This window comes from Xenopus tropicalis, chromosome 5 (genome assembly GCF_000004195.4).
Source record: "Xenopus tropicalis strain Nigerian chromosome 5, UCB_Xtro_10.0, whole genome shotgun sequence".
NCBI classification, from domain to species: domain Eukaryota; kingdom Metazoa; phylum Chordata; class Amphibia; order Anura; family Pipidae; genus Xenopus; species Xenopus tropicalis.
The window spans coordinates 4,233,208-4,257,111 of record NC_030681.2 but is presented as its reverse complement, the minus strand read 5'-3'; the positions used below and the strand labels follow the sequence as shown (position 1 = coordinate 4,257,111).

General features: G+C 48.3%; 1 protein-coding gene across 4 annotated transcripts; it reads left to right on the top strand.

Moving 5' to 3' along the window:
* Positions 1–698: 698 nt before the first annotated feature.
* On the top strand, positions 699–23,654 carry mocs1 (molybdenum cofactor synthesis 1). 4 transcript variants are annotated; one of them, XM_031902497.1, is made up of 11 exons: positions 699–800; positions 9,141–9,273; positions 9,368–9,535; positions 12,576–12,740; positions 14,059–14,120; positions 15,267–15,378; positions 17,501–17,613; positions 18,136–18,246; positions 19,542–19,662; positions 20,648–20,695; positions 22,629–23,654. In XM_031902497.1, exons 3-11 carry the CDS (start codon positions 9,379–9,381, stop codon positions 23,417–23,419), a joined length of 1,680 nt encoding a protein of 559 aa, XP_031758357.1. In that variant the 5' UTR covers positions 699–800; positions 9,141–9,273; positions 9,368–9,378; the 3' UTR covers positions 23,420–23,654. The 4 variants fall into 4 exon arrangements, with proteins under 4 accessions (XP_031758357.1, XP_031758355.1, XP_031758358.1 ...); XM_031902495.1 differs by lacking the exon at positions 699–800 and adding an exon at positions 803–943; XM_031902498.1 differs by lacking the exon at positions 699–800 and adding an exon at positions 803–943 and having other exon boundaries at positions 20,648–20,711; positions 22,629–22,718.
* The last annotated feature ends 250 nt before the right edge of the window (positions 23,655–23,904 follow it).

Genomic DNA, 23,904 nt, shown 5'->3' with positions numbered 1-23,904 from the left:
GGGGCACACCCATGCCACTAATCACCATTTACCTTTCCTCCTCCCTTTTGCACCTACCTGTGGGGGCAAACTTAGCAGCTTCCAAATCCAGCATTTTGGGTCAGAACCAGGTAGTTTGGGTCACATAACGCCAGGTTTCTGGGATACGATATGGGTGCCAATAAGGTGATTCCAGGTGGGCACAGAAGGGGTTTCTGGGGCAGCGCAGGGTGGGTGGGTACCACAGTAAGTGCCAGGGGGTCAGTAGTCGGTACCTGTGAGAACAAAACAACACATAAATAGCAGAATAACAGCTGCCCATTGGCCAATGTGGGGATCTTGTCTGTGAGGGACCAGGCGTCAGTCAGGCGTTAAACCTCTGGCTCAGAGGGGCGATTAACCCCCAACTGCAGGGTATCTCAGGCTCTGCCCACATTGGGGATAGTGTTAGGGTAACTATAGTTACCCTATAGCAGCACAGTATCTTACAGACTGGCACATAAAGGGTGCCAGCGGCAGGGTAACTTTGGGGTGGGTGCCAGCGCCCCCTACCATCAGGGTAACTCAGCATGGCGTGCCACTGACAGGCTTCGCTCCTGAGGGACTGGGGCTGAGGCGCTGGGGGGAAAGGAATGGGGGTCCATACTGGGGCAGACTGAGAAACAAGTCTGTGAGGGAACAGAGGAGACTCAGTAACCATCGGACTACAACCCCCAGAATTCCCTCATCCCGGAAGCGCGCCGGGCGGGTGATTGGCTGGGCGGCACCATGTGACAGGGCCAAGGAGCGGAGCGCTGCTGCGGGACAGGGAGGGCGGCCGGGTGAGTTCAGTTTGGCCATGGCTGTGCCTGGGGGGAGGCTGTGTGTGCTGCTGGGGAGACTGGGCCGGACCGGGCCCCGGGGAACCAACACAAGGTTCTGCGCCACCGGGGTCCCCGCGTTGGGACTCACTGCTTCAGCTCAGGTGAGTGGCTGCACCTGTACTCACACTCACTGGCACTGACACTCACACTCATTGGCACTGACACTCACACTCATTGGCACTGACACTCACACTCATTGGCACTGACACTCACACTCATTGGCACTGACACTCACACTCACTGGCACTGACACTCACACTCATTGGCACTGACACTCACACTCATTGGCACTGACACTCACACTCATTGGCACTGACACTCACACTCATTGGCACTGACACTCACACTCATTGGCACTGACACTCACACTCATTGGCACTGACACTCACACTCATTGGCACTGACACTCACACTCATTGGCACTGACACTCACACTCATTGGCACTGACGACACTCACTGGCACTGACACATTGGCACTGACACTCATTGGCACTGACACTCACACTCATTGGCACTGACACTCACACTCATTGGCACTGACACTCACACTCATTGGCACTGACGACACTCACTGGCACTGACACATTGGCACTGACACTCATTGGCACTGACACTCACACTCATTGGCACTGACACTCACTGGCACTGACACTCACACTCATTGGCACTGACACTCACACTCATTGGCACTGACACTCACACTCATTGGCACTGACACTCACACTCATTGGCACTGACACTCACACTCATTGGCACTGACTCACACTCACTGGCACTGACACTCACACACTGGCACTCACACACTGACACTCACACACTCACACACTGACACTCACACTCACTGGCCCTGACACTGGCATTTACTCACTGACACTCTCACTCACTGGCCCTGACTCTCACTCACTGGCCCTGACTCTCACTCACTGGCACTGACGCTTCACTCGCTGGCCCTGACTCTCACTCACTGGCCCTGACTCTCACTCATTGGCCCTGACTCTCACTCACTGGCCCTGACTCTCACTCACTGGCCCTGACTCTCACTGGCCCTGATGCTTCACTCACTGGCCCTGATGCTTCACTCACTGGCCCTGACGCTTCACTCACTGGCCCTGACGCTTCACTCACTGCCCTGACGCTTCACTCACTGGCCCTGACGCTTCACTCACTGGCCCTGACGCTTCACTCACTGGCCCTGACGCTTCACTCACTGGCCCTGACTCTCACTCACTGGCCCTGACGCTCCACTCACTGTCCCTGACGCTCCACTCACTGTCCCTGACTCTCACTCACTGGCCCTGACTCTCACTCACTGGCCCTGACTCTCACTCACTGGCCCTGACTCTCACTCACTGGCCCTGACTCTCACTCACTGGCCCTGACTCTCACTCACTGGCCCTGACTCTCACTCACTGGCCCTGACTCTCACTCACTGGCCCTGACTCTCACTCACTGGCCCTGAAGTTTATTGGCACACAGACTGGCACTGCAGCCGTCACATTATTATTGTGTAATTATTGGGCGAGGGAGGTGCCATTGTGCCTTCCCTGTTTGGGCAATAGGTGCGGGGGGGGGGGGCATTATTAATTATAATCATGTTTCTGTATTCAGCCCCCAGTAACCCCTGGTGTAACTGCAGTTGCACTCTGTGTCCGTCTGTCCCTTGATACAATGTAGCAGGAGTCGGAACCGTCGGTGCAGAGAATATAAAGAGCCAGGCCCTGTTTCCATTAGCAACGACACTTACCCAGAGCTACAAACCCAGGGCAGCGCTTTATTGACAGGATATTGGGAAGTTGATTAGAATTATATTTTCCTTCATTCGGCAACAGAACTGGTTTGGGGTGTAGTTTCCCTTTAATGCTGCGAGTTTAGCAACTTTGCATTAATTCAAGGAAGAAAGTTGCTTGGTGTTGTGCCCCCAGGACCCTTCAGCAGGCGCTGCCCCAACAAGTCACACAGCCAGGCCCAGAGAACTTGTTTGCTCCTCCCAGAGCCTGCGGGGAGTATCAGCGCCGCGTTCCCTCTCACAGCAAACAAGCTGATAAAGCCTCGGCCTCCCTGTTAATCAGTACTGGTTCTGAGGTTCTGCAGCCCTGCGTGGGTTAATAACAAACTGCTTGCGTTATAGGGATCTGTAGCTATGCAGGGGTCAGTGCATGGGTCAGCGTATGGGTCAGCGTATGGGTCAGCGTATGGGTCAGCGCATGGGTCAGCGCATGGGTCAGCGCATGGGTCAGCGCATGGGTCAGCGCATGGGTCAGCGTATGGGTCAGCGTATGGGTCAGCGTATGGGTCAGCGTATGGGTCAGCGTATGGGTCAGGGTATGGGTCAGGGTATGGGTCAGGGTATGGGTCAGGGTATGGGTCAGGGTATGGGTCAGCGCATGGGTCAGCGCATGGGTCAGCGCATGGGTCAGCGTATGGGTCAGCGTATGGGTCAGCGTATGGGTCAGCGTATGGGTCAGCGTATGGGTCAGCGTATGGGTCAGGGTATGGGTCAGGGTATGGGTCAGGGTATGGGTCAGGGTATGGGTCAGCGCATGGGTCAGCGCATGGGTCAGCGCATGGGTCAGCGCATGGGTCAGCGTATGGGTCAGCGTATGGGTCAGCGTATGGGTCAGCGTATGGGTCAGGGTATGGGTCAGCGTATGGGTCAGGGTATGGGTCAGCGTATGGGTCAGCGCTTTCTGCCCCTTCCCCTGTGAATCCAAATGGGAGCTAATGGTAATGACCCCCAAATGGGATTCAAATGGGGGCTAATGGTAATGACCCCCAAATGGGGTCTAATGGTAATGACCCCCAGGGTGCCACCTGATGCACCAGTAAAAGGTGCATCAGGTGGCACCCTGGGGGTCCTTACAATTGAACAGTGCCAGGCACCACCCACCGCCAGTCTGTGGGTACAACTCACATGTATTATATATAATATATATTACCGGCAGTATATGTATGGGCCTTATATATATTCTATATACAGGTAAGGGACCTGTTATCCAGAATGCTTGGGACCTGGGGTTTTCCGGATAAGGGATCTTTCCGTAATTTTGATCTCCATAACTGTTAAAATCCATTTCAATATTGAATAAAGCCAATAGGACTGTTCTGCCCCAATAAGGGGTAATTATATCTTAGTTGGGATCAAGTACAGGTACTGTTTTATTATTACAGAGAAAAGGGAATCATTTAACCATTAAATAAACCCAATAGGGCTGTTCTGCCCCAATAAGGGGTAATTATATCTTAGTTGGGATCAAGTACAGGTACTGTTTTATTATTACAGAGAAAAGGGAATCATTTAACCATGAAATAAACCCAATAGGGCTGTTCTGCCCCAATAAGGGGTAATTATATCTTAGTTGGGATCAAGTACAGGTACTGTTTTATTATTACAGAGAAAAGGGAATCATTTAACCATGAAATAAACCCAATAGGGCTGTTCTGCCCCCAATAAGGGGTAATTATATCTTAGTTGGGATCAAGTACAGGTACTGTTTTATTATTACAGAGAAAAGGGAATCATTTAACCATTAAATAAACCCAATAGGGCTGTTCTGCCCCCAATAAGGGGTAATTATATCTTAGTTGGGATCAAGTACAGGTACTGTTTTATTATTACACAGAAAAAAGTCCAAGTGCACCCCACCCTGTTTGTATTATTGGGTTACTGTTCCTTTAATGCCCCATTTAATCTCTCAGGCGCCAGAACCACGGGATTTCACAGGATTTTAGGCCAATTCGCCATGGCGCAGGCACGAGGGGTTTTTCTTTGATCCGGTGCCCCCCCTGCTCAGGCCTCGGGTATGAAGATGGGATCATTGGATGATCAGCCGACTGTCAGTGCCGTATGGGCGCCCGTCCCACGCGCAGTCACTTTGCCTGTTAATCTATAGCCTGGCATGGGGGGGTTATAGCTGCTTTATAAGGTTATTATACAGCAATATTCTGCCTCAGCACAGGGACAGGGAGACCTTTGGATTTGTTAGTGATGTCTCTGTGGGTTAAATATTACTCTCCCTGCGCTCTCCTTTCTCTTCTGGAGACGCGAGATAACAGTCCGATGACCCGGTGCTCTCACGCACTCTCTTATACCGACACATGTACCGACCATGTCCTCTGTCTGAAGTACCAACGGGGTCCCCCCCGCCAACACTGGCCCTCTCTGTGTCACAGAACCCCTCAGTGACTGCTAATATCCTTATCATTTACAGTAGGGGGTACATTATCCCTTATAATACATGAGTGATACTCAGAGTTCCCTGTATAACTCAGCCTGCAGCCTTGTGCCTTTATATGGGGGGCACAGAACCCCTCAGTGACTGCTAATATCCTTATCATTTACAGTAGGGGGTACATTATCCCTTATAATACATGAGTGATACTCAGAGTTCCCTGTATAACTCAGCCTGCAGCCTTGTGCCTTTATATGGGCACAGAACCCCTCAGTGACTGCTAATATCCTTATCATTTACAGTAGGGGGTACATTATCCCTTATAATACATGAGTGATACTCAGAGTTCCCTGTATAACTCAGCCTGCAGCCTTGTGCCTTTATATGGGGGGCACAGAACCCCTCAGTGACTGCTAATATCCTTATCATTTACAGTAGGGGGTACATTACCCCTTATAATACATGAGTGATACTCAGAGTTCCCTGTATAACTCAGCCTGCAGCCTTGTGCCTTTATATGGGCACAGAACCCCTCAGTCCTTATCATTTACAGCAGGGGGTACATTATCCATTACACAAGAGTGATAAATGTGAGTGATATATGTGGAATATTTTACTGTAACCCATAAGGGCTGGGTGAGGGTTATTATGTGTGTGCCACTCCCTGTGCTGCATGTGACTACCGCTGGGAAGTTGGGCAGTTGGGCGCATGATATTATAGAGAGTGAAATTGATCAGGTTCAGATTTAGGTTTGTGACACTCTAATCCTTACTGTTCTGCTTACAACAAGCGCTCTATTCTCTGATGCAGGATATCCACTTACAGGCTTTATATTTTGAAGGGTTTTTCTAGTTACACAAGGGAATGTATGTGATTCTGCCTCCGTCTGGTCATAGGAGCCCAGGGGGTAAGTGCAGGACAGGAGTGATGATACAGTGGGGCTCAGGGGGTAAGTGCAGGACAGGAGTGATGATACAGTGGGGCTCAGGGGGTAAGTGCAGGACAGGAGTGATGATACAGTGGGGCTCAGGGGGTAAGTGCAGGACAGGAGTGATGATACAATGGGGCTCAGGGGGTAAGTGCAGGACAGGAGTGATGATACAATGGGGCTCAGAGGGTAAGTGCAGGACAGGAGTGATGATACAGTGGGGCTCAGAGGGTAAGTGCAGGACAGGAGTCATGATACAATGGGGCTCAAGGGGTAAGTGCAGGACAGGAGTGATAATACAGTGGGGCTCAGGGGGTAAGTGCAGGACAGGAGTGATGATACAATGGGGCTCAGAGGGTTAGTGCAGGACAGGAGTGATGATACAGTGGGGCTCAGGGGGTAAGTGCAGGACAGGAGTGATGATACAGTGGGGCTCAGGGGGTAAGTGCGGGACAGGAGTGATGATACAGTGGGGCTCAGAGGGTGAGTGCAGGACAGGAGTGATGATACAATGGGGCTCAAGGGGTAAGTGCAGGACAGGAGTGATGATACAGTGGGGCTCAGGGGGTAAGTGCAGGACAGGAGTGATGATACAGTGGGGCTCAGGGGGTAAGTGCAGGACAGGAGTGATGATACAGTGGGGCTCAGGGGGTAAGTGCAGGACAGGAGTGATGATACAATGGGGCTCAGGGGGTAAGTGCAGGACAGGAGTGATGATACAATGGGGCTCGGGGTAAGTGCAGGACAGGAGTGATGATACAGTGGGGCCTGTGGGTAGGTTTGTGCCAGCGCTGCCCGATACCCTCTCATTGGTCGCTCAGTGGGTGGCTCTGGGGCGCTGCCAGTGGCCCGGTTTAACAGAACAATTTTCTCCCTTGCCCCTAAATAGGCACTCGCTGGTCATTGTGTTCCGAGAGACGAGAGGGATAACTGAGCTGTGAGGGGATTAGAGAGGGAATTGCATTTAGACAGCTCCCTGCTGAGAGACAGACAGATTACACGTTACGGGGTACTTACCTCTCTTATTCACAAATCCCTGTGATATTAAAATATTTAATTTCCTCCGAGAGGGACATTCATCCCTTCTATGTATTCGCTCTCTCTCCAAAGTGAATGCTCTTTGGTTGTTAGGGTCAGTGACCTTGGCAACCAGAGAACAAATCCTTAATTAGATTCTTTTTTTTAACGTGTCGTTGGGTCACTTTATATTTCAGCTTCATTCCGATCCCTTATGGCTTGGGCCTCAGTCCCAGGTTCAGACTCCGCTCTGGTCCTTGTGGGTTTGTTACTTGGCCCACGACAACAAAACCTGTCTCATAAGGAAGCTCAGCATTCCTGAGAGTTGTAGTTTATTTACAACTGCAGATTGTTCAATACTTTGATGTGTTATTGTTGCCTTCTTGCCCTACTCTCTGTCTTGTCTCCTTGTTTCTTATCTAGTCTCACTGACTCCATGTTGTCTTCTTCTTGTTCTACTGTTCTACTGGCCCCATCATGTCCTGCTCTCCTTATATTCTCCCTCTGTCTCGCTGCCTCCACCCCCTCTGTCTCACTGCCTCCACCCCCTCTGTCTCACTGCCTCCACCCCCTCTGTCTCACTGCCTCCACCCCCTCTGTCTCACTGCCTCTACCCCCTCTGTCTCACTGCCTCCACCCCCTCTGTCTCGCTGCCTCCACCCCCTCTGTCTCGCTGCCTCCACCCCCTCTGTCTCGCTGCCTCCACCCCCTCTGTCTCGCTGCCTCCACCCCCTCTGTCTCGCTGCCTCCACCCCCTCTGTCTCGCTGCCTCCACCCCCTCTGTCTCGCTGCCTCCACCCCCTTTGTTTTTCTGCCTCCACCCCCTCTGTCTCACTGCCTCCACCCCCTCTGTCTCACTGCCTCCACCCCCTCTGTCTCACTGCCTCCACCCCCTCTGTCTCACTGCCTCCACCCCCTCTGTCTCACTGCCTCCACCCCCTTTGTTTTTCTGCCTCCACCCCCTCTGTCTTACTGCCTCCACCCCCTCTGTCTCACTGCCTCCACCCCCTTTGTTTCTCTGCCTCCACCCCCTCTGTCTCGCTGCCTCCACCCCCTCTGTCTCGCTGCCTCCACCCCCTCTGTCTCGCTGCCTCCACCCCCTCTGTCTCGCTGCCTCCACCCCCTTTGTCTCGCTGCCTCCACCCCCTCTGTCTCGCTGCCTCCAACCCCTCTGTCTCACTGCCTCCACCCCCTTTGTTTTTCTGCCTCCACCCCCTTTGTTTTTCTGCCTCCACCCCCTTTGTTTCTCTGCCTCCACCCCCTTTGTTTCTCTGCCTCCACCCCCTTTGTTTCTCTGCCTCCTCCCCCTTTGTCTCTCTGCCTCCACCCCCTCTGTCTGGCTGCCTCCACCCCCTTTGTTTCTCTGCCTCCTCCCCCTTTGTCTCTCTGCCTCCACCCCCTCTGTCTGGCTGCCTCCACCCCCTTTGTTTCTCTGCCTCCTCCCCCTTTGTCTCTCTGCCTCCACCCCCTCTGTCTGGCTGCCTCCACCCCCTTTGTTTTTCTGCCTCCACCCCCTTTGTTTCTCTGCCTCCACCCCCTTTGTTTCTCTGCCTCCACCCCCTTTGTTTCTCTGCCTCCACCCCCTTTGTTTCTCTGCCTCCACCCCCTTTGTTTCTCTGCCTCCTCCCCCTTTGTCTCTCTGCCTCCACCCCCTCTGTCTGGCTGCCTCCACCCCCTTTGTTTCTTTGCCTCCACCCCCTCTGTCTGGCTGCCTCCACCCCCTTTGTTTCTCTGCCTCCTCCCCCTTTGTCTCTCTGCCTCCACCCCCTCTGTCTGGCTGCCTCCACCCCCTTTGTCTCTCTGCCTCCACCCCCTCTGTCTGGCTGCCTCCACCCCCTTTGTTTCTCTGCCTCCACCCCCTCTGTCTGGCTGCCTCTACCCCCTTTGTCCCCAGTGCTGCCCTCTCTTGGCTGGGACAGTATATTGCATTCATTGGAGGCACAATTGAACCAACGGCCGGGGTCTCCCCTAACTGCCCCTCTGATAAGAACATTGGAATATAAAGCAGCAATTCCCTCATTTATTTCATATTCTATTTTATGAGTCAGAATGATGTGGAAATGAGTCCATAGGCAAAGCCATACATCCGTCTGACTGCTGGGGTGCCACCCTGAGATTTCATTATTCCTTATACAAATAACCCCCAGTACATTCTCATGTGTTTCCTTTATGCACATTGCAGGGCGCATCTCATACAGAAAGGAAGAGGTTCGTGAAGGAACAGCCTGTGCCTTTCTCCGCTTTCCTCACTGACAGTTTTGGTCGGCAGCACAACTACCTGCGAATCTCCCTGACAGAGAAATGCAACCTGAGATGTGAGTGCCGGGGGGCCCCAGGGTGCGGCGAGGGTTGGGGGGTATCTACTCCCAACATGGCGGTGATACTGTTCTCTCTCCCCCCGCGCTGTAGGTCAGTACTGCATGCCGGAAGAAGGAGTCCAGTTGACCCCCAAATCAGAGCTTCTCACCACTCAGGAGATTGTTGCCTTGGCCAGACTGTTTGTCCAGGAAGGGGTGAATAAAATCCGCCTGACTGGGGGGGAGCCGCTGATTCGGCCGGACGTAGTGGATATTGTGGGTGAGTGGCAGAGGAGCTAGCACTTGTACAGGCCTGTGTGTAGGGGGCTGGGGGCCAGAGAAACCAGGTTTGATGGGCCTGTTATGCTGACACCATTGGTCAGGTCTGGACTTACAGGCATCTGTGGCCAATCCAATGGTCCTGTAGGTTATTCCTCAGCCAATCCAAATGGTCCCTGTAGGTTATTCCTCAGCCAATCCAATGGTCCCTGTAGGTTATTCCCCAGCCAATCCAATGGTCCCTGTAGGTTATTCCTCAGCCAATCCAGCAGTTCATGTAGGTTATTCCTCAGCCAATCCAGCAGTTCCTGTAGGCTATTCCTCGGCCAATCCAGCAGTTCCTGTAGGTTATTCCTCGGCCAATCCAGCAGTTCCTGTAGGTTATTCCTCAGCCAATCCAGCAGTTCCTGTAGGCTATCCCTCAGCCAATCCAGCAGTTCCTGTAGGCTATCCCTCAGCCAATCCAGCAGTTCCTGTAGGCTATTCCTCAGCCAATCCAGCAGTTCCTGTAGGCTATTCCTCAGCCAATCCAGCAGTTCCTGTAGGCTATTCCTCAGCCAATCCAGCAGTTCCTGTAGGCTATTCCTCAGCCCATCCAGCAGTTCCTGTAGGCTATTCCTCAGCCAATCCAGCAGTTCCTGTAGGCTATTCCTCAGCCAATCCAGCAGTTCCTGTAGGCTATTCCTCAGCCAATCCAGCAGTTCCTGTAGGCTATTCCTCAGCCAATCCAGCAGTTCCTGTAGGTTATTCCTCAGCCAATCCAGCAGTTCCTGTAGGCTATTCCTCAGCCAATCCAGCAGTTCCTGTAGGCTATTCCTCAGCCAATCCAGCAGTTCCTGTAGGCTATTCCTCAGCCAATCCAGCAGTTCCTGTAGGCTATTCCTCAGCCAATCCAGCAGTTCCTGTAGGTTATTCCTCAGCCAATCCAGCAGTTCCTGTAGGCTATTCCTCAGCCAATCCAGCAGTTCCTGTAGGCTATTCCTCAGCCAATCCAGCAGTTCCTGTAGGCTATTCCTCAGCCCATCCAGCAGTTCCTGTAGGCTATTCCTCAGCCAATCCAGCAGTTCCTGTAGGCTATTCCTCAGCCAATCCAGCAGTTCCTGTAGGTTATTCCTCAGCCAATCCAGCAGTTCCTGTAGGCTATTCCTCAGCCAATCCAGCAGTTCCTGTAGGCTATTCCTCAGCCAATCCAGCAGTTCCTGTAGGTTATTCCTCAGCCAATCCAGCAGTTCCTGTAGGCTATTCCTCAGCCAATCCAGCAGTTCCTGTAGGCTATTCCTCAGCCAATCCAGCAGTTCCTGTAGGCTATTCCTCAGCCAATCCAGCAGTTCCTGTAGGCTATTCCTCAGCCAATCCAGCAGTTCCTGTAGGTTATTCCTCAGCCAATCCAGCAGTTCCTGTAGGTTATTCCTCAGCCAATCCAGCAGTTCCTGTAGGCTATTCCTCAGCCAATCCAGCAGTTCCTGTAGGCTATTCCTCAGCCAATCCAGCAGTTCCTGTAGGCTATTCCTCAGCCAATCCAGCAGTTCCTGTAGGCTATTCCTCAGCCAATCCAGCAGTTCCTGTAGGTTATTCCTCAGCCAATCCAGCAGTTCCTGTAGGCTATTCCTCAGCCAATCCAGCAGTTCCTGTAGGCTATTCCTCGGCCAATCCAGCAGTTCCTGTAGGTTATTCCTCAGCCAATCCAGCAGTTCCTGTAGGCTATTCCTCAGCCAATCCAGCAGTTTCTGTAGGTTATTCCTCGGCCAATCCAGCAGTTCCTGTAGGTTATTCCTCAGCCCATCCAGCAGTTCCTGTAGGTTATTCCTCAGCCAATCCAGCAGTTCCTGTAGGCTATTCCTCGGCCAATCCAGCAGTTCCTGTAGGTTATTCCTCAGCCAATCCAGCAGTTCCTGTAGGCTATTCCTCAGCCAATCCAGCAGTTCCTGTAGGTTATTCCTCGGCCAATCCAGCAGTTCCTGTAGGTTATTCCTCAGCCAATCCAGCAGTTCCTGTAGGCTATTCCTCAGCCAATCCAGCAGTTCCTGTAGGCTATCCCTCAGCCAATCCAGCAGTTCCTGTAGGCTATTCCTCAGCCAATCCAGCAGTTCCTGTAGGTTATTCCTCAGCCAATCCAGCAGTTCCTGTAGGCTATCCCTCAGCCAATCCAGCAGTTCCTGTAGGCTATTCTTCAGCCAATCCAGCAGTTCCTGTAGGCTATTCTTCAGCCAATCCAATGGTCCCTGCAGGTTATTCCTCAGCCAATCCAGTGGTTCCTGTAGGGGCGGTTCACCTTTAAATTCATTTTTATTTGTTTTAGAATAGCAAATTCTAAGCAACTTTTCAGTTGGTCTTCATTTTTTATTTTTATGGTCATTTAATTATTTGCTTTTCTCTTCTGTCTCTTTGCAGCTTTCAAATGGAGGGTCACTGACCCCGGCAGCCAAACCCTATTGCTCTGTGAGGCTCCAGTTTTATTGTTACCGTTACTTTACATTACATTGCTTGTTTTTACCATTCAGTCCCTCTCCTATTCATATACCAGTGTCTCAATTTAACCACTTCCTTGTTGCTAAGATAATTTGAACCCTAGCAACCAGATAGCTGCTGAAACTCCTAACTGGAGAGGTGCTGAACACAAAATGAAGTATTTAAAAAAAAAAAAAACAAAAAAAAAAAATTTTTGCAAATTGTCTCAGAATATGACTCTCTATAACATACTAAAAGTTAACTCAAAGGTGCACATTCCCCTTTCACAGTCCAATAAAAAGACAAGTAATAAAAAGTAACAGTAACAATAAAACTGGAGCCTCACAGAGCAATAGGGTTTGGCTGCCGGGGTCAGTGACCCCCATTTGAAAGCTGCAAAGTCTTAGAAGAAGAAGGGAAATCATTAAAAAATTATGCAAAATAAAAAATGAAGACCAATTGAAAAGTTGCTAAGAATAGGCCATTCTATAACATACTACAAATGAACCTGAAGTTGAACCCCCCCTTTACCCTGTACCCCCAGAACCCTCACTATCTGCCCTTGTGTCTCACCCGATGTCCCCTTATTACAGCACAGCTCCGCAAACTGGAAGGTCTGAAGACGATTGCGCTGACGACCAACGGGATCAATTTGGCGCGGCAGCTTCCGAAGCTGAAAGACGCCGGACTGGATGTCTTAAATATCAGCCTTGATACCCTCGTACCCGCCAAGTTCGAGTTCATTGTGCGCAGGAAAGGTGCGAGTCAGCTCCACCCACATTCACCTTTATATTAACCGTTTAACATGTTATAGAATGGCTCATTCGAAACAACTTTGCAATTGGTCTTCATTATTTATTTTTTATAGTTTTTTAATTATTTCCCTTCTTCTTCTAACTATTTGCAGCTTTCAAATGGGGGTCACTGACCCCGGCAGCCAAACCCTATTGCTCTGTGAGGCTCCAGTTTTATTGTTATTGTTACTTTTTAATACTTATTTTCCTATTCAGTCCCTCCCCTATTCATATACCAGTCTCTTATTCAAACCACTCCCTGGTTGCTAAGGTACTTTGAACCCTAACAACAAGGTAACTGCTGAAATTCCAAACTGGAGAGCTGCTGAACAAAAATTGAAACAATTAAAAAAAACACAAATAATATAAAATGAAGACCAATTGCAGATTGTCTCAGAATATTACTCTCTACATTATACTAAGAGTTAATTCAAAGGTGACCAACCATTGGCCAAACCAGAGAGCTGGCAAAAACCACATTTATATCCAGCTGCAGGTAACGTTGCAGCCACTAGATGGCAGTCTAAGGCCAGAACCAATGAGCAGTTTCTATCTGGATACAGACCTGCTCGTTGTAGAAAGATGTTTTATTTGAAAAATCTGTGTTTAAATGGTGCATTTGGCCCAATGTGGGCCCCACTAATTCTGTATGGAGCCCCAAACGCCTGCATCAGATCCTGTTCAATGTCAATCCTAAAGGGGTTATTTACCTTTGAGTTAACTTTTAGTATGATGTAGAGAGTAATATTCTGAGACAATTTGCAATTGGTCTTTTTTTTTTATTATTCATAGTTTTTTCAGTTATTTCATTTTCAGTCGTTATTTGGTTGCTATGATCCAAATTACCTTAGCAACCAGGGTGTGATTTAAATAGAAGAGTGATATATGTATAGGAGACCGGATGACTAGAAAGATAAGAAAAAAAAATTACAGTAACAATAAAACTGGAGCCTCAGAGCAATAGTTTTTTGGCTGCCGGGGTCAGTGACCCCCATTTGAAAGCTGGAAAGAGAAAAAGAAGGCAAATTGTTCAAAAACGATAACAAGTAAATAATGAAGACCAATTGGAAAGTTGCTAGGAATAGGGAATAGGACAACTGTGCCCAACATGGGGGCTTATTCACTTCTGATCTCCATAATTGGCTGTGTAGAACCAGTGCTGTTTGAGTGAGTCAGAAGATGATGATGATGATGGAGGAGAACTATATTGAGCAATATAACATCTCACCTGACAAATTCTTCTTGTTTCTGGCTATTCCCCCCCCCCCACCATCTCTCGCAGGATTTCACAAAGTGATGGAAGGGATCCACAGAGCCATAGACCTGGGATACAGTCCTGTTAAGGTAGGGGGCCTGTTTGTTAATCCCATAATTCCTTGCACTAAAGGGGCTTCTGGCTACTGGCAGTATATTGATATAGAGGCAAATACCCTCCTTTCCCGTCTCAGTTCATATCCAAAGCCCAGGGTACTCCTAGCCATGAGATAGTGGGATATATAGTGAATAAAGTACCCCCTATTGTAACATATAGGGATATTATAAGCCCCCGAGGAGTTCCTTATAATATATAGTGAATAAAGTACCTCCTATTGTAACATATAGGGATATTATAAGCCCCCGAGGAGTTCCTTATAATATATAGTGAATAAAGTACCCCCTATTGTAACATATAGGGATATTATAAGCCCCCGAGGAGTTCCTTATAATATATAGTGAATAAAGTACCCCCTATTGTAACATATAGGGATATTATAAGCCCCCGAGGAGTTCCTTATAATATATAGTGAATAAAGTGCCCCCTATTGTAACATATAGAGATATTATAAGTCCCCGAGGAGTTCCTTATAATATATAGTGAATAAAGTACCCCCTATTGTAACATATAGGGATATTATAAGCCCCCGAAGAGTTCCTTATAATATATAGTGAATAAAGTACCCCCTATTGTAACATATAGGGATATTATAAACCCCCGAGGAGTTCCTTATTATATATAGTGAATAAAGTACCCCCTATTGTAACATATAGGGATATTATAAGACACCGAGGAGTTCGGCCTCGTGCTTTTATACAGGTCATGGAACCTCAAGGTGACTTCTAATATCCTTATATTTTACAACAGGGGGTACATTATTATAATATACAAGTTTTAGTGAGTTATGTGACAGCAATTACATCACTAAGCTCCAATTATATTATAAAATATATACCATGTATATTATAATAATATAATAAACAGTTTGGTCATTTCCCTATGGATAAGTTATATCCTTATAAACGGTGCTTAGTGATATCATTGGTTATAATCAGAGCTTAGTGTTGTCATTTCAGTCACATAATGTCTGACAGTCACTCCCATGCTCCTCTCTGCCTATGAGTAGGGATTGGTGTAGATAAATCAATATTTATATATGTATCTGTAACTGTTTTATAATCAGCTCCCAAGATTTAATTCCGGAGATTATAAAAGGTTGTATTGTACTTTTCTAGGTTAACTGTGTGGTTATGAGAGGCCTAAATGAGGACGAGCTCTTAGACTTTGTGGCGCTCACAGAGAAGCAGCCATTGGAGGTTCGATTTATTGAGTACATGCCGTTTGATGGTAAGTTACACTCACCTCAGCTTTGGCCTTCCTCAGTACCAGCTACTCGTGTGTTATAAGGGATAATGTACCCCCTACTGTAAATGATAAGGATATTAGCAGTCACTGAGGGGTTCTGTGCCCCCCATATAAAGGCACAAGGCTGCAGGCTGAGTTATACAGGGAACTCTGAGTATCACTCATGTATTATAAGGGATAATGTACCCCCTACTGTAAATGATAAGGATATTAGCAGTCACTGAGGGGTTCTGTGCCCCCCATATAAAGGCACAAGGCTGCAGGCTGAGTTATACAGGGAACTCTGAGTATCACTCATGTATTATAAGGGATAATATACCCCCTACTGTAAATGATAAGGATATTAGCAGTCACTGAGGGGCTCTGTGCCCCCCATATAAAGGCACAAGGCTGCAGGCTGAGTTATACAGGGAACTCTGAGTATCACTCATGTATTATAAGGGATAATGTACCCCCTACTGTAAATGATAAGGATATTAGCAGTCACTGAGGGGTTCTGTGCCCCCCATATAAAGGCACAAGGCTGCAGGCTGAGTTATACAGGGAACTCTGAGTATCACTCATGTATTATAAGGGATAATGTACCCCCTACTGTAAATGATAAGGATATTAGCAGTTACTGAGGGGTTCTGTGCCCCCCATATAAAGGCACAAGGCTGCAGGCTGAGTTATACAGGGAACTCTGAGTATCACTCATGTATTATAAGGGATAATGTACCCCCTACTGTAAATGATAAGGATATTAGCAGTTACTGAGGGGTTCTGTGCCCCCCATATAAAGGCACAAGGCTGCAGGCTGAGTTATACAGGGGACTCTGAGTATCACTCATGTATTATAAGGGATAATGTACCCCCTACTGTAAATGATAAGGATATTAGCAGTCACTGAGGGGTTCTGTGCCCCCCATATAAAGGCACAAGGCTGCAGGCTGAGTTATACAGGGAACTCTGAGTATCACTCATGTATTATAAGGGATAATGTACCCCCTACTGTAAATGATAAGGATATTAGCAGTCACTGAGGGGTTCTGTGCCCCCCATATAAAGGCACAAGGCTGCAGGCTGAGTTATACAGGGAACTCTGAGTATCACTCATGTATTATAAGGGATAATGTACCCCCTACTGTAAATGATAAGGATATTAGCAGTCACTGAGGGGTTCTGTGCCCCCCATATAAAGGCACAAGGCTGCAGGCTGAGTTATACAGGGAACTCTGAGTATCACTCATGTATTATAAGGGATAATGTACCCCCCTACTGTAAATGATAAGGATATTAGCAGTCACTGAGGGGTTCTGTGCCCCCCATATAAAGGCACAAGGCTGCAGGCTGAGTTATACAGGGAACTCTGAGTATCACTCATGTATTATAAGGGATAATGTACCCCCTACTGTAAATGATAAGGATATTAGCAGTCACTGAGGGGTTCTGTGCCCCCCATATAAAGGCACAAGGCTGCAGGCTGAGTTATACAGGGAACTCTGAGTATCACTCATGTATTGTAAGGGATAATGTACCCCCTACTGTAAATGATAAGGATATTAGCAGTCACTGAGGGGTTCTGTGCCCCCCATATAAAGGCACAAGGCTGCAGGCTGAGTTATACAGGGAACTCTGAGTATCACTCATGTATTATAAGGGATAATGTACCCCCTACTGTAAATGATAAGGATATTAGCAGTCACTGAGGGGTTCTGTACCCATATAAAGGCACAAGGCTGCAGGCTGAGTTATACAGGGAACTCTGAGTATCACTCATGTATTATAAGGGATAATGTACCCCCTACTGTAAATGATAAGGATATTAGCAGTCACTGAGGGGTTCTGTGCCCCCCATATAAAGGCACAAGGCTGCAGGCTGAGTTATACAGGGAACTCTGAGTATCACTCATGTATTATAAGGGATAATGTACCCCCTACTGTAAATGATAAGGATATTAGCAGTCACTGAGGGGTTCTGTGCCCCCCATATAAAGGCACAAGGCTGCAGGCTGAGTTATACAGGGAACTCTGAGTATCACTCATGTATTATAAGGGATAATGTACCCCCTACTGTAACTGATAAGGATATTAGAAGTTGAAGCATTATAATTTCTTTTTATAGGCAATAAGTGGAACTTTAAGAAAATGGTGAGCTATCAAGAGATGTTGGACACCATCCGCCAAAGGTGGCCTGAACTGGAAAGGCTTCCAACAGAAGCATCCAGCACATCAAAGGTAAGTATCAACTTTTTAAGAGTCTCCTTATGTACTTGTTGTTGAGTTAATATTTAGTATGATGTAGAGAGTAATATTCTGAGACAGTTTGCTGTTGGTCTTCATTTTTTATTATTTGTAGTTTTTTAATTATTTCAATTTTTGTTTAGCAGCTCTCCACTATGAAGTTTTAGCAGCTATCTGGTTGCTAGGGTCCAAATTACCTTAGTAACCAGGGATTGGTTTGAATGAGAGATGGGGATATGAATAGGAGAGGGACTGAATAGAAAGATAAGGAATAAAAAGTAACAATAAAACTGGAGCCTCACAGAGCAATAGGGTTTGGCTGCCGGGGTCAGTGACCCCCATTTGAAAGCTACAAAGAGGCAAAAGAAAAAGGCAAATAATTAAAAACCTGTAATAAATAAATAATGAAGACCAATTAAAAAGTTGCTAGGAATAGGCCACCCTATAACATACTGAAAGTTAACTTAAATGATTCACGGCCAATGAGAGAATGGAAGTGATTTGTGTTCCTTGCAGAATTACAAGGTGCCGCATTTTGAAGGCCAAATCGGCTTCATCACATCGATGTCTGAGCACTTCTGTGGCTCGTGCAACCGGTTGCGCCTCACAGCCGACGGGAACCTCAAGGTATGGGGGTATTTGCTCTCAGGCACCACCAAGGCTTTCATTCAGGTCACAGGAAGTCCAAAGCCACTGGACCAACCAATCAGCTCTAAGCACCGAGGCTCAAACCGGCCAACCAAACAGCCAAGCTTTGCACATTGGGGAGATCAAACAAACCCTAAATAAGTGTAGGAGAGAGAACTCCTCGGGATATTACTTATCTATCTGCCCATAAAGCAAAGGGGATTTGGGGCAGAAAGGTACATATTTAGGTCCGGAGGCACAAAGGCCATTTATGTCAAGATAAATCAGGCAGCCGTAAGCAGAGGAGAGGGTTTAGGGCACCACCTGTCCGTCACATACACATACAGTGCTGCTTTAAAGGGGAACTAAACCCTGCGGCACAGCGCGGCTCAACCAAACGTTACTCAGCTGTTGCCGGACTACAAATCCCAGAATAATGTAACATATAATGAAAGGTGAGGCATGCTGGGAGCTGTAGTCCAGCAACATCAGGGCTGTATTCTTAAAGCAATATTGCCCAATAAAACTTTCCCCCATTAAAATGCAAGAAATCCCCCAATGAGAATCCCAGCTGATGTGAGTAAATCCGGCTCCCTGTTCTCTGTTCCTGCAATTGGAGTTGGGAGCAATAAGCACAGTTTCCCAGCACTGAACAAGTCTGTCCCTTTATCCCCATGTCTGATTCCTGTGCCATATAATGACGGGGAAAATGCCATCATTATCTCTATATGTAAGGTACCAGCAAGGGGCCTGACACAGTGCTGGGAATCAGCATTCTCATTGGTCACTTCTCTTGCACTTATAATCACATGTTGCTCAGTAGAAGGCTCATTGGGGAATTTCCTTGCATCTAGAATTATGTTTTTCGACAACTTCTATAGCAAAACTAGGGGGCGCCGTGGGGCAGCGTTATGGTTGAGTTTACATCCCCTTTAACATCTTTACCCCTCTGGTTCTATATCTCATGGGTTTCATGGTTCCACTGTGATTGGATCAAGTTGATCCATTAAACAGTCACATCTCTATGAGGTTCAGACTCACCTGCCTGGATACGTTCCTTGGTGCCATTGTGGTTGGATGATGATGATGATGATGATGGTATAACTCTTCCCTGTGGGATTCATTGGAGCTGAGGAAACCGCTCAGCTGAGATGTGAAACGTTATTGAGTTGGCTCAGCAAGTCCAGTTGCTAGATACTGTATATCAGTGACACGGTTCTGATCCGGTTCTTGCTTCTCCCTGTGTATTGGGAAGGGAGGGACTCATTGCTGCTTGGTTCTTCTCCTGACCCCAGGTCTGCCTGTTTGGAAATGCTGAAGTGTCCCTGAGGGACTGGCTGCGCTCGGGGGTCGGGGAGGAGGAGCTCATACAGATCATTGGGGCAGCTGTTGGACGCAAGAAGAAGCAGCATGCGGGTAAGTGGGGGGCATTGTACGTTGATGTGGGCACATTCAGTTGGAAATTCTCCTCTCAACTCCGGGCTGGTAAGGGGGAGCCCAAAATCAGCTCCTAAAGCTGCCAGAATCCTTCATTTAAGAGAAGGTGTCGGGCACCCAGGCTTTCTGACCCTTCTGGATATTAAGCTGCCAAATTAGAGACCTACGACCTGTACAATACGACAAGAACCCACCAGTAGAGCGTTACAAGCTGGGGAGACTCACTTCCTATGTGTGACCTCGAGGGGCTCTGGCCGCAAAGTGACTTTCCAAAGAGAAGGTTCCCTCCACCATACTCTCCTGGTCCCCAAGACTCCAGCAAGGAGTATGACCAATGAGTGCAGCTTGGTGTGGGTGATGTCACATCCCGAGCACTCCTACACAGTTGGACTCTTACTCAGTTGGACTCCTACACAGTTGGACTCCTACACAGTTGGACTCCTACTCAGTTGGACTCCTACTCAGTTGGACTCTTACTCAGTTGGACTCTTACTCAGTTGGACTCTTACTCAGTTGGACTCTTACTCAGTTGGACTCTTACTCAGTTGGACTCTTACTCAGTTGGACTCTTACTCAGTTGACTCTTACTCAGTTGACTCTTACTCAGTTGACTCTTACTCAGTTGACTCTTACTCAGTTGACTCTTACTCAGTTGACTCTTACTCAGTTGACTCTTACTCAGTTGACTCTTACTCAGTTGACTCCTACTCAGTTGATTCCTACTCAGTTGACTCCTGCTCAGTTGGACTCACTCCTACTCAGTTGGACTCACTCCTACTCAGTTGGACTCACTCCTACTCAGTTGGACTCACTCATGACTGCTTTAACTCATTTACAGCACTGATTGGGCTCAGGGGGCTCATCACTTTGATACTAGGCAGGGACGTTGCTTAGCAACTGATACTGTCCTTTGTCTGTGCAGTATGGGGGGTACTAACACCTTTCCTTCTGTTTCAATGCCCAGGTATGTTTAATATCTCCCAGATGAAGAACCGACCCATGATCCTGATTGGTGGGTGACAAAAGCAGTACGTACAGGGGCAATGCTCATTGGTTTATTTTGGTGCGTTTGTCAATGGCTCGAAATACCTTCTGGGTCTTCTTAGTGCTTTAGGTGCTCAAATAACAGGCCCCACCCACTTACCCATCATTCTGTTTAAATGTTTCACATGGTACAACTGAATCAGTAAAGGCAAAACGTACCTTAGCCGCTGGTTTTTTCTCTCCCTATGTAAATGCAGGGTGGGATCCAGTTTTAAACATGCAAAAGAGATGTAGCATTGGGTTGAGATTCTGCTCTCCCCGTGTTATAGGCATATAGTAGTTTTGGTTTCTACCAGCAAGTGGCGCTGTGACTCGGGTCCGTAGAGCAGTACCTGCTTTTGCTTTGTCCTCTTCTAATGATTCCAAGAGACACAAGATGGGCCGGTTATCTCGCCCGGCATCTCTGCTCGGCGCGTCTCGTGATCCTTGATCCGTTGCCGCCGGTGATGTTTCCAATCTGTGTAATTGGATTAGTACTCGCAGAACTCGTGCATCAGCAGAGGAAATTCTCCAGCAATGAAAATGAGATAAACGGATCAAAGGCTTTAGGGTTGGGGCGCGACCTCTTCGCTCAGACCGGGGGGGGGGGAAATGTTCTGGGATCTTGTTGGAAGTGAAGCCCAGATCTTTGGGGTAAATGAGGACACGGGGGTTCAGGGGAGGTACTGATTTGGTCTGTAATGGAGACATGGGGTAACATGCCGCTAATCTACAGTTACTGTGGCCCCATATCACCCGTATTTGTGGCCCCAGCAAGGGCCTAGATATTACATGTCTGGAAGTGGCCCCTTCTACCCCACAGTGGGCCCCTTCCCAGACCTCCTATAGGGGGTCAGGCCTTCTATAGCGCTCCTGATGCTCAGTTATAGTGTATATATTGAAATAGCATTATGGGAAAGAGGGCGGGTCCCTTAACAATTCATTTATATAAGACATTTCTTCTATCAAGTTGGAAATTTCCTTCACTTTTTTAAAGGGGAACTAAACCCTGCGGCACAGCGCGGCTCAACCAAACGTTACTCAGCTGTCGCCGGACTACAAATCCCAGAATAATGTAACATATAATGAAGGGTGAGGCATGCTGGGAGCTGTAGTCCAGCAACATCAGGGCTGTATTCTTAAAGCAATATTGTCCAATAAAACTGCATTAAAATGCAAGAAATCCCCCAATGAGAATCCCAGCTGATGTGAGTAAATCCGGCTCCCTGTTCTCTGTTCCTGCAATTGGAGTTGGGAGCAATAAGCACAGTTTCCCAGCACTGAACAAGTCTGTCCCTTTATCCCCATGTCTGATTCCTGTGTCAGTGGCACTGCACGTGCTCAGTGGGCAGAAAAGTTAGGGGGCTACTGGGGGCACAGATCTTCCCTGCTAAAGGGCTGGGGGGCCTCAGGCTAGTACAGAGACCCCATGATGTAGAAAGTGCTCTTCTGAGACAAGATTTGCAATTGGTCTTCATTTTTTTTCATTATTTGTGATTTTTGAATTATTTAGCTTTTTGTGCAGCAGCTCTTCAGTTTTACATTTCAGCAGTTATCTGGTTGCTAGGGTCCAATTTTACCTAGCGACCAGGCAGTGGCTTGAAAGATAGACAGGTATATGAATAGGGGAGGGGCTGAATAGAAAGATAAGGAATAAAAAGTAACAATAACAATAAAACTGGAGCCTCACAGAGCAATAGGGTTTGGCTGCCGGGGTCAGTGACCCCCATTTGAAAGCTGAAGAAGAAGGCAAATAATTAAAAACTAAAAAAAATAAATAATGAAGACCAATTGCAGATTTCCTTGATTGAGTGTCGGCAAGATAAATGCGCACGTTTGGGCCCCATTGTTAATGTCCCCAATCACTCTGAGAGCCAATCACAGCTCCCCAATGCTTATCAATAGTTTATTTTATCTTCCAGCCGGCGGATCGAGACCCCACCAGCGACTCCGGGACCCCCCAGGGAATGTTCCGCACTTAAAAGGACGAATTGAAAGGAAAAGCGTAGAGACTGCGAATTGGACACCGGCACGGAGTATCCGAGCGCCACCCTCGTGTAGCCGTAGGGCCGGTAACTGGGTGCCACTTTCATTACTGACCAACTGCAAGGTGCTTCCGCAGCGCCGTTATTGCAGCCGGTGGGGGGGCGTCACCCCGCAATCCATGTGCCTTAATACCGACGCGGCCAGCGACCAATCCCAAACGCACAAAGACTCCCATTCTCTGAGCCACGTCAGCCCGGAAGGGAAGGTGACAATGGTGGACGTGGGGGGCAAATCCGACACGACTCGTACGGCGGTGGCTTCGGCGCTGGTCCGGCTGGGTCCGAAAGTCTTCCCCTTGGTGAAGAGCAACCAGTTAAAGAAAGGGGACGTATTGACAGTGGCGCAGATTGCCGGGATTCAGGCGGCCAAACTGACCGCCCAGCTGATACCCCTCTGCCACAACATCCCCTTGACTCTGGTCGCCGTCACTTTAAGGCTGGACGAGTCCCGATTGGCCGTGGAGATTGAGGCCACGTGCCGAACCAGCGGCAAAACCGGGGTGGAGATGGAAGCCCTGACGGCCGCCGCCGTGTCGGCCCTGACCGTGTACGACATGTGCAAAGCGGTTTCCCACGACATCGTGATTGGGGAGGTGAAGCTTGTGAGCAAGACTGGGGGGCGCGGGGGCGACTTCCACAGGGCGGGGGGCGAGGGCGGACAGAAATAAGTCTGACGCAACCAGATTGGCTGTTGAGTGGTCAGACTTGTCGCTACTAGATCCCATGTTAGCGCTTATGGACAGTTCAGAGAGCTGCTCTATGTAACCGCTGTACAGCAACCCTACAGCTTCTAGTATGGACTCAGGGACGTCATTTGTAAATACCGCAAAGGGGTTGGTCACCTATGAGTTAACTCTTAGTATGATGTAGAGAGGGATATTCTGAGGCAATTTGCAATTGGTCTTCATTTTTTTATTATTTGTAGTTTATTAGTTATTTCATTTTCAGTTCAGCAGCTCTGCAGTTTGGAGTTTCAGCAGCTATTTGGTTGCTAGGGTCCATGTTATCTTAGCAACCAGGGTGTGGCTTGGATGAGAGACAGGAATATGAATAGGGGAGGGGCTGAATAGAAAGATAAGGAATAAAAAGTAACAATAAAACTGGAGCCTCACAGAACAATAGGGTTTGGCTGCCGGGGTCAGTGACCCCCAAT